Source organism: Asterias rubens, chromosome 1, assembly GCF_902459465.1.
Source record: "Asterias rubens chromosome 1, eAstRub1.3, whole genome shotgun sequence".
NCBI classification, from domain to species: domain Eukaryota; kingdom Metazoa; phylum Echinodermata; class Asteroidea; order Forcipulatida; family Asteriidae; genus Asterias; species Asterias rubens.
In genome coordinates, this window is record NC_047062.1 from 2106508 (window position 1) to 2117727 (window position 11220).

Sequence of the window (11220 nt, forward strand, 5' to 3'; positions counted from 1 at the left end):
GCAAAGGTAGACTACAGTTGTACAGAGTACAATGCAAAAATTCAATAAAATATTCAAAATACCTGATGCAAATATGTTAAACAAAACAATAGCACATTTTTTTCCAGCACAAGGAATATAACACATGAACAGTTTGATAATTTTCCTTTTCAAATCTGCCAATAACATAAATAACCCAAGGACACTGAAAAACACTGTGTGTTGTTGGGCACCCGTTGTACATATACAACTCGATGAGTATACGCTGGGCAGCAGTAACAGTTGGTGTACAGCTCAAAGAAATTTGGCAGATCATCAAAATGGTTCAGTCAGCTGATTACATTACAAAGCACATGCAAACAATCTACACAGCACGTCATGGCTATTATAATGAAACATCCAAGTAGATCCTTGTCATTTGATTGGAGGACTGTAGGTCACACGGCAGACGTCTCCTTAAGCTGCGTTGGATGACACAAAGTGGAGTAGTAGAAGTGTAGGAGAGCTGAGAATACAGCGACTGCAAAAAGAACCGGTGATGGCGGCAACCTCAGGAGTGCCCCAATTACAAGCGGAGGAGGCAGCGGCGGCCACAGACTCCTCCAGTCTATGCCAAATGATAATGAGGTCACACGGCATTCATTAAATAAACCATTACATGGCATACAATGGAAACCATGCAATTTGGTACTATTCACAAAGCAATTCCGTCCCATCCCTTTCATAAGCCAACCAACAAGCAGTAGACACAGCAGTACAAAACACCCTCGTGGTGGATGTAAGAATAAAATCTTGCAGTTTGTTTATTCTTATAGCTTTATCTTTCAATCAACATGATCAATTGACAAGGATCTACTTGGATGTGATACAAGACAAACAATGAATTTTTAGCATTTGTGCATTGGGCAGAATATTTTCATGCATTGATGGAATGTACATATACCGTTCAACTCAGCTCTGCCTCCTTAAATTTTATACAAATAATAAATGTTTATGAGTGCATGGTGAGATTATCTTTATGAGTTTAAAGAAGAAATGTTCAATTCATTGAGCTTTGCCTCATTGAAAGCTATACAAATATTGGATGTTTATGTTTGGAATAGAAGAAATAATTTATGAGTTGAAATATGGAAGGTTTCATTCAACAAGGCGAAGCAGAGTTGAATGAACATAGTTCAGTCTTGGATCATTCGAGTTGAACCTTCCATCTACCAATCAAATGACAAGGACGTAATTGTGTGTTGTGTAAAACAAATATTACACTTTTCAATATACTGTATTCACCATTGCACTCATAAATATTCATATTTGTTAACCAAATACCCACAAAGCAACACTATTCTGTGCTATACATATTTTTCTCATCAACAGACTGTGCAAGTCTCGCAAGTATTTGAACCTTATTGAGTTTTACTTGTGTGTAATTGTAGTTTAACATTGGCTATGACTATAAAAATAATTCACATTGTTGGAAAAATAAAATTTAGGCGTGAAATATCTGGAAGTAAAACACATTTAACAAATCAACAAAGAAAAATCTGAGATTAAGGCCAGATCCGTAATTGACCCTTCCCATGAAATATGTAAATTGCACATAGCGCGTGCGCACTAGCGTTTTGGTTGGCAAAATGAGGGAACATCGCGCTGTTTTGTACACAGCTAATGGGTGCGTGACGCAGACGCGATTGCGCGTCTGCTTAGTGCACAACTCTATGGTGTTTGCCAACCAACAGGGTCTGTACGCATGCGTGAATGTAATTAGCATATTTCATGGGAAGGGTCCATTGCCGGCTACCGCTACGGCCGTTGCTAAGGATGTCCTATACTTGATGACGTGGAAATCTAGCCGCAGCCGAAGCCATAGCCGCTAACTCGGAAACAGCCTAAGACTTGACCTCCGTGTTCAATTACTTGAAATTATGAAGGATTTTGGCCAACTGACATTCTCGTTATCAATACACCTACATGTGAAGCCCAGTTCATACTTCCTACGAATATGAATGCGATGCACATTTTTTTGGAATTTGACGCCTCAACTCTGTTTTCGCTGCGATATTCGCGACAGAGTTGAGCACAACTCAACAGCTGCAACTTTTTCGTAGCGAATATGTGACGTCAACATTCGTATCGCATTCGCATTCACAGGAAGTATGAACAGGGCTTTATGGTCTCACAAATTAGGGTGTGATTGGCACATGGGGTTTCTAAAAATATCAGCTTCCTCGTCCCAAGTCTTAATTTTGTTTCAATGTTAATTATAGCAAACTAATTATTTCATAATTATTTCATAAGAAATTGAAATTGATTTGATAGAAAAAAATATACTCTTTGTTTGAGTTGTTATTTTGTTTTCAATATGTGGGAGACTTGCACAGTCTATAGTAAAAACTAAATCAACACTTGTTCATAATGGCATAATACAGTAACATAAATTTGACCCAGCTCGTCTTGACTTATGACATCTGACCTGGAGTGACCTCAAGCTCTTTGTAGCCAGTGCTGCTATCCATTTCCCGTTTGAACACAACGCCAGGCAGTTGTCCAATCACAATCTCGGCAGTCGTAAACACCTTCATGTTACCCATTACATGCCCACCAATCACCTAGAAAACAATACAAAACATAATTAGCCCTACAGAATGATAGGCAGAGCGTACAGATCGAGACAACCAGTAATTCTCCACTGTTTTTTTCAGGCATGTAACTGCTCAGCTGGGCCCAATTTCATAAAGCCTGTAAGCACAAAAACGTGCTAAGCTTAAAGGCAGTGGACACTGTTGGTAATTACTCAAAATAATTATTAGCATAAAACCTTTCTTGGTGATGAGTAATGGGGAGAGGTTGATAGTATAAAACATTGTGAGAAACGGCTCCCTCTGAAGTGCCATAGTTTTTGAGAAAGAAGAAATTTTCCACGAATTTGTTTTCGAGCCTCAGATTTAGAACTTGAGGTCTCGAAATCAACCATCTAATCGCTTACAACTTCGTGTGACAAGGGTGTTTTCTTCTTTTACTATTATCTCGCAACTTTGATGAGCGATTGAGCTCAAATTTTCACAGGTTTGTTATTTTATGCATATGTTGTGATACACTAACTGTGAAGGCTAGTCTTTGAAAATTACCAATAGTGTCCACTGCCTTTAACAAAAATAACATAAACATCTTAACAACCAAAACTACCTTAAGTTTACATTGTTGTGGCTAGTGCCAACTCAATTTTTGCTTAGACACAAACAAAAAATCCCAATGAATTAAAATGAGACCTTCATACTGTAAAAATATTACTATACATGTATGCTGCCCGGACTTTGCTAATATTGTTTAGTTTTTCACACAATATGTTCTTGTTTTGTTTTATAACATTTGAAAATGTCAACTCAGGATGTGACCTTTACTATTTTTTTTTTTTTTTAGTAGAAGTAGGTCAGATCTTGTAGCCATTTGCGGCCGCTGCTACAATTTTAGAACAAGCTGCTTCTTACTGCTATGGTCTCTTAAAAAAAATAATAAAAAAATATTGGAGTTAGTTTAGATTACCTTTCCTTCCTTGTCCGACAGAGAAGCATGTAGGTGCATACCACTCTCTGCTAAGGTCCCCACTAGGGAAACAATCTCATGGTTAGTGGTCAACTTCTTGATCTGGAAAACAGAAATAAGTATAAAACATATTAAGGAACAGTTTCATGAACTTTCCACTTGCAATTACTTGAAACGTGGTATCCAGCTCAGGCCTCAAACTTCATCATTTTTTAGGGCAAGGCCACTTTGGCCTTGGAGCAAGCCAAATTTTTGGGGGGCACCAAGGCCAGTAGATTGGGCACCAAGGCCAAAAATGAAACCTAAAAAAGGGCACCAAGGCCATTAATAAACTACGAGTTGTTAATCAAAATAACACCATAGTGCATTAGTTATCCTGAAAGTTTAATACATGAGGACCAGTCAAAATTCACTCCAAGTTGTCCGCTTGGCTAAGAAGCAGGCCTATTTCATTAGAATTATGGACTACTGAAAAAACTGACCTATATCATTAGAAATATGGACTAGTGAAAAAGCTGACAGACTAAGGAAACGACAACCTAACTGGTCCTTCTGGGCCCAGTACGTCACTAAATAACAACTCGTTAACCATTTATCCTTGTGTGAACTTGACCACTGACGGGAGTCAACACTGACCGTTTTAGAATCGGCCATTCTCAACTCTGCGCATTTGACGCTGCCGACACATGATACGATACAAGCCGCCGGGATGCTTTTATCGTCCATCAACTTCTTCAGGCAATCTGTGATGTCATCTCCTGGATGCAACCGTAGAACTAAACATTTCATTGAGGAGGGGCAGGCAGAGATGCTACATGCCTTGTTGCTAAGTCGGACATTATCCTACAACAATAAGAAAGGGACAATTTTATAAGATCTTTTGAATTGTTGAGTTTCAACTTGGAATATGAAGTTGGTAAAGTGAAACATAACAAAGGATATTTTTGCAAATGTGGTGAATATTTTTTTTTATGAGGATTGAAACATAAAAGTAATATTAATATCAGTAATTATGATGATGATACAAAAAGTACACATTACATTACAGTAAAATGTGATGCAAGTCTGTTATTCATTCATTTTTCATTCATTCATTTTCATTCATTTTTATTAAAAAAAAAAACTGGCAGCACGAAGCTGAATAATGTGGCATTACAAGATAAAATTTTGATAAAAATTGCACAGATAAAATACACAAAAATTGCACCACTTGCAATTGTTTGTTAAAATAAGTGGAAAGTTCCAGGCACAGAATTACTTTTCACTGTGTTTTTCAAATATCAAAGGCACAGATGAAAAACAGCTGACCAGTATCGAGGAAATCAAACTAAGTTGATACACTGAATTAGCCACGAAAGTAAAAATATAAAAATATTGAGCTTAAAGACTGTGGACACTATTGGTTATTGTCAAAGACTAGTCTTCTCACTTGGTGAATCTCAACATATGCATAAAATAACAAACCTTTGGAAATTTGAGTTCAATCGGTCGTCGAAGTTGCGAGATAATAACGAAAGAAAAACACCCTTGTCATACGAAGTTGTGTGCTTTCTGATGCTTGATTTCGAGACCTCAAATTCTAAACTCAAATTCAAGTTCAGAGAAAATTACTTCCTTCTCGAAAACTACGTCACTTGAGAGGGAGCTGTTTCTCACAATGTTTTATACTATCAACCTCTCCCCATTACTCGTAATCAAGAAAGGTTTTATGATAATAATTATTTTGAGTAATTACCAATAGTGTCCACTGCCTTTAAAAACAAATGAAATTAATCACACGGCTAGAATTTATACAGACAATTTTTCTTGTAGTGATTCTCCCAAATACAGTTCCCTTGCATTGGCCACCATCGCCGAGACAAAAGTCGAGGCCGAACAGTGGACGTGTGCACGCATCACCCACAACTCTCAGCCAATAAAAAGTCTTCATTGACCTCAGTGAGGGTGCTATTTGGATGTGTGACCTCATACGGAAGGGGTCCATTGATGGGGCTGCTCCTACTATAAATGGGACAGGATAAACTGTACTTGGGATGTGCCAAACATAGACTTGGACCTGTTCCTGTCTTTGCCCAGCCAAGCAAAACTACCCCTTGAACTACGCTGAGGAGCTCCTCACCGTATACAAAGGCTATATTCGCCCAGTCCTTGAATATGCAGCCCCTGTTTGGAATGCTGGCATTACCCAGAGGCAGGTGAACCACCTCGAGAAGATCCAGAAGCGTGTATGTCACTACATCCTCTCTAAGGACTACACAACATACCACGATGCTCTTTCTATTCTTCAATTGAACTCCCTCCAGTCTCAAAGAATCAAACTCTGCCATCAATTTGCAGAGAAGACAAGCGCTTCTGTGAGATTTTTGAGGTGGTTCCCTGCGTCTGTAAACAACTCATCAATGCAACTGCGCCAACAAACCAACAGATTCCAAAATAGCCCCTTGCCCTACCTCACCAAGCTCCTGAACCCCTAAAACTATATTAATATATTGCTAAATTTCCTGGTCGTAAATGCATATAAATGTAGTCAAACTGTTTGTACATTTCTGGCAGGCCCTTGTTTTGTGATTTTTTTATCAAATGCTCACTATGTGTTTTCTATTGTAAAGCTTTTTAATAATTATTGTAATATTTTTAATGATTGTAAATTATGTCGCAATTCAGCGGTATGCTGCGATGGCATTTTTAAATAAATAAACAATTCATATAAACCATTCATATACCCCTTAATCTCCAAGGCAGCCAAGTTAATGCTTTAAAAGCAGCATCCAGCAACAGAGTTCCGCATCCTCCCAAAGACCATCAGAGCATACTGATTGAAAAAATGAGTTGTCAACCACCTGTTCTTTTCAGAACCAACACTCCTCAAAAGAGACTTACACATGGTCATGATGGTGCTACTGCAAATCTCCAAACTTGGACTTGGTTACAATCTCCAAGACAATCTTGATTGACTCACACTGGATCCTCTGAACCCCTACATGTATTAGAAGTCCATTTCTCTCTTACCTCTTCACTCTCCTGATGACGACTAGAGCAAGCTAGTCAAAACGTGAGACCAATTCAAACACTGACTCCGCGGTACTACATTAATTATAATCCTATACACTAAAGTAGTAGTCCCAGCCAATTTTCTATACCTTCCGCCCGGGTAGTAGTTAAAAAGCAAGACAGTTCTTTTCAGAACTGAGAAGTCTACCGAACATCCGATAAATCTACTCCGCGGTAGTAGAATAAAGCAAGACAGTTCTCTAAGAACAAACTCTACCTGGCAAGTAGATACACACATGGTGTTACCGCAAACCAAATATATAACCTCAAGGACCTTCTTCTACGCTTGTGAACATACCTGGCATTCCATATTTCCTTCCGCATCTTGTACTGCTGTACTGGAAGATGGTCGTGTGCGTCCAGCAGAAGATTGGGTGTGGTTTGAGTGGAATTGTCCCATGGATTGAGATATTTTGACTGGGTACACGGTTTCCTGAGAGGGCTGGCGGTCCTTGCCATTAATTGTCATGAACATCTGGAAATAAAAATGTCATACATGTAGAAGGAAAACACTGTTTGTGGGGGGGGGGGGCAAACAACAAAGAAACTACTCGATTAACATTTATATGACAAATAATGAGAGAATTCAACAAGTCATTTGCGAGTTAGAATACAAAAAGTCTAAATTGCTCAGTCATAAGTTACCCCTTACATTTTAATTCCTCATCAGACTATAGATTGCTATGTCAAATGGTTCGGGGCAAGCTTTTGTGTTGCAACCTCCAGATGAGCAAACACTGGTACCATTTCACCATACACTACACATTCATCCAGAAATCTGTATGGAAGTTCCTCATCTCTTACTTAACTTTGCAAAAGCTTGCCCCATATCATGTAACAAAGCAACTGTCTCTACAGTCTGAGGAATTAAAATTGAAGTGGTTACCAGACAATCTTCAAATCTAACACGCAAATGGCTTCTTCAAACAGCAACCCCGTCTTCAAGTTTTTAAGGAAAAAGTGAAAATCGCAGAGCAATGTTTTCAGGAGTTGTACATGCTTTAGTAATTTTCGTCATCACTGAGATGAACAATATTTTTGTAAAATTATTTGTACTCATCTGTCTAAAACTACAGCACCTCAGCAAGTAATATTTTCAGGGAGGCTTTTTACACCGTTTAAGTTTTATGTAAATATGTGTACTTTTGTGTTTTTTTGTCGCACAAAAAGTACCCAACTTTAACTCACTTCAAGAAGGCGAATCTCATGTTCTTTGCTTTGTTTCTCCCTGCGCTCCTCCGCTGCAAACTGTTGCTCCAGGAATGATCGATTCAGGTCCATAACCGTCTCTTTTATTCTCTCCATACTCTCGTGTCCGACTTGCTGCAAGGCCTCTACCATAGACTCCATCCTGTGTCTACCTGTTGGTGTGTAGCCTTCTGGCTGGGTAGCGTATACAAAGCCGTCATGGTCACTGAATTCGTTGGGTTCTTCACTGAGGTCTTCGTGGGAATGTCTTGGCTCGTAATCTCGTGGGTCGTTGTCGCTCATGTTAGAGGCATCTATAAAGAAACATTCCACAAACGGTTGGTCAGTTCAAACAAGCAAATAGTACCAACTTTTACACTGGTTTTGAGAAGAGATTAAAGTTTTGTTCATTTCGTTCCTCTCGTCTTCAAGAAATAATTTAGTTCATCCTTAGTATTCCAGTACATTTTGTTGTGTACTTGGAAGAAGGATGTATTGAAAGGTTGCCGGAGCAGAGGTGTAAGCAATATTTGTGCAAAAATAAAATTGTGTTTCAACATGTTCAAGTGCGAAAGTTTGATTGATTTTCTGCCATTCATTAGTCATCATAGGAAGTATAAGTTCTTATTTTGTGCCTGGAAAAAGCGGTGTAAAAACCTTGTGCCCTTATTCCAGGCACACGATTTGCAAGTTAGCTGACCAACCACTCAAACCATTGAACAGCATGGGTTTGGGTACTCATTTATTGTAACAACTCAACATAGAATTTATGTGTATGGCAATCTCCAAGTTACATGTCGAACAATCTCACTTTATATAATACAGATGGGCCTGGAGGTCGCAGGGGGCTTGGGGCTTTGCTCCTCTTCTGATGCTACTCGGACGATTGTTTTTTGATCAGTCGATTGTTTCCCCGGCTGGGCACTGGGGACAGCTCATTCTTTGTTGTTGCCCTTAAATTGAGGTGCTGTGTGCTATCAAAGAACCTTTAAGCAACCTTTAAACGCCAACTCAAAACTCTTTTATTTCCCAGCTTATGATGTTTATAAACCAATAAATTCAATGTTCTTGCATTTTTTGTGGTTACTAAAAGAGTAACTGTATTTTTCAATATCAAAGTCTTTCAAACTGATTTGTTTTTCTAAGGATATTTTTACTGACACTTATACTATTCTCTGAACTGTTCTGGTGTTGACTTACATATAGTAATAGAATACAGATTGTTGTATCATTTTATGATAAGAAAATAGCTTACCAAACAAAAGGACCTATTGTATAATTGCAAAAAATAGTTAATGGCCTGACGTTTCAATCATAGTGAGTCTTTCTTTCATGTTTTTTGCCTTCGAGAAAGACTCTAAGAAGGTTCTAAACGTCAGACCATTGACTAACTAACATGATGATGTTTATACCAACAGCCTATGGACATTACCCAAAACGCAGTTGTCGTACATCTCCGCTGATTCATCCGTTTCTTTTAACTCGGTAGACATACTAGGTGGTGCTTCCTGGGACTCAAACTCACGCGGGTTGTTCAAGAAATCCTGACCCCACACTTTGTCCAGCTCTTTGTAAAAAATACTAGACTGTCTTGTGATGGACTTGCTACAGCGCCCACTTCTCAGCTTCAGCTCCCTAAAACCCTTTCTGAGATTCTTTGTCTTGTTCCGACACTGAGCTGGTGTTCGGTGCACCCCGTAGACTCTAAGTCGCCGACAGATCTCATCATAGACTGTGTTGTTCCGGAAAAGCCCTCGAAGCTGTCGCTGGATGCTCGAGTCTGCCCAGACAGAGATAAGATGTCGAGTGTCGGCCTCAGACCAAGTCTCACCACGCCCAGTGTCTTCATTGGGCTTTACTTCTATTGGTATGACTGGGATATTGTTTGCATCACCGCTAGATGAGGCCGCCATTTGTAACTGAAAGGCTGTCTTGGCTTCTACTGGCATGACTGGAGTTGTGTTGCAATCCATCTACAGTATGTAAATCAAAATATTAAATAATATTATTATTAATTTCACCTACTATGCATATTTTGCAAATTGTGCAGAAGGAAGATACAGGGTACAGTTGAGCACAATAAAATTTGACAATTTACATTAATTACAATATTTGGAAAAGTTTCCGTATGGCGCCACCACTTTTTCATTCGAAATAAAATAATATAGTATCTCATTTACCTGATTGATATATCCCTTTTTGTAAAAATGAGTGAAAAAGTGGTGGCGCCATACGGAAAGTTATCCCAATATTTGAAGACACCTTACCAATTCGAGCCCACATAGAATGTAAATTAATAAATAAAAATATGAAATCAGCATTGTGCACAAATGTTTAAAATTGGCTCGAACTTAAAGGATTCGGGTACTTTTTCAAAATGTCTCACAGATTTACATTAAACTTACAGGGTTTGAAGATAATGATAGTGGAAAACTTCCCTTCAAATAATACCAACTGAAGTTGATTGTTGCGCGATCGACCGATTGTTGCGCGATCGACTAATTGCTGCGAGACCAATAGATCTTTCAATAGCCCAGGGCGATCGATTGACCGATGGCGTCCAACTTATTACTCATTACACTTACAAAAAACATGAAAATTGAAAAAGGATATCTCATTAATTTGTTAAGTTAATTAAGGTTAACTTAAAATTTGATTTGAAATTAGATACCTACATGTATTTCATATCGAATGAAAAAGTGGTGGCGCCATACCAAAACTTTTCCCTAATGAAACACATAAATGTAAATGTGATTGAAATTGTCACTTCTTCAAAGTCTAAACAGTACATACAGTGACAGTCACTCCTTCATCCCCCACCACATACACAGACTGCAGAGGCACACAAATACAAAAAAAATAGGTCAATGTTTTCATGGTTTTGTCAGACGAAACATGTTGGTAATTTACCAACATAATAAAACAGAAAATATATTTGTGAAACTTACATCTGAACAAGCCGTTGTGACTATTTTTGAACGAATTTTCGGTCAGTTGTAATGGTAAAAGTTCAGCACAAAACAACAGGGAAGGTGGGAAGCTTTTTCACACAAAATCCACTTTTCGTGTACATTTTATAAAATGTTATGTAGCGCCCTCAAGTATTTTTTTGAAAGGATGGATTTAAAGGCTGTAGGTCGTGTCCCTGCGGTCTATTGCTGTATTTTCTAAACCAATTATTTTTTGTTTAAATGGGTACCAATCTAAAATTAAATACCCTAAATCACATTGAACAAAGGTTCTCGTGATTTTGGGACTGTCCTTTATTCTCAATGGATTTCTGTTTCTACCTCCGCAGTTAAAGTACAAGAAAACTACTTTCAGGGGAACACGGACAAATAAAGGAAAATACCTGAAACCTACCGTCAAACTGCTGGAGAGTAGCTGGTTCTCCCGGATGCCTTTACTGCTCGTACTCACCTTACTTGAGCTGTAGTAAACTTTTACTAGTCCTCTCAAAGTTTC

At 38.5% G+C, this 11220-nt stretch overlaps 1 protein-coding gene across 3 annotated transcripts; it reads right to left on the reverse strand.

Moving 5' to 3' along the window:
• Window positions 1–1732: 1732 nt before the first annotated feature.
• LOC117297228 lies at window positions 1733–11169 on the reverse strand. Of its 3 annotated transcripts, none has more exons than XM_033780262.1 (7): window positions 11119–11169; window positions 9188–9728; window positions 7756–8069; window positions 6866–7042; window positions 4153–4359; window positions 3517–3618; window positions 1733–2582 (listed from the first exon to the last, which is right to left on the reverse strand). In XM_033780262.1, exons 2-7 carry the CDS (start codon window positions 9726–9728, stop codon window positions 2433–2435), a joined length of 1491 nt encoding a protein of 496 aa, XP_033636153.1. In that variant the 5' UTR covers window positions 11119–11169; the 3' UTR covers window positions 1733–2432. The 3 variants fall into 3 exon arrangements, with proteins under 3 accessions (XP_033636153.1, XP_033636152.1, XP_033636151.1); XM_033780261.1 differs by lacking the exon at window positions 11119–11169 and adding an exon at window positions 10706–10859 and having other exon boundaries at window positions 9188–9737; XM_033780260.1 differs by lacking the exon at window positions 11119–11169 and adding an exon at window positions 10704–10859.
• Window positions 11170–11220: the final 51 nt, after the last annotated feature.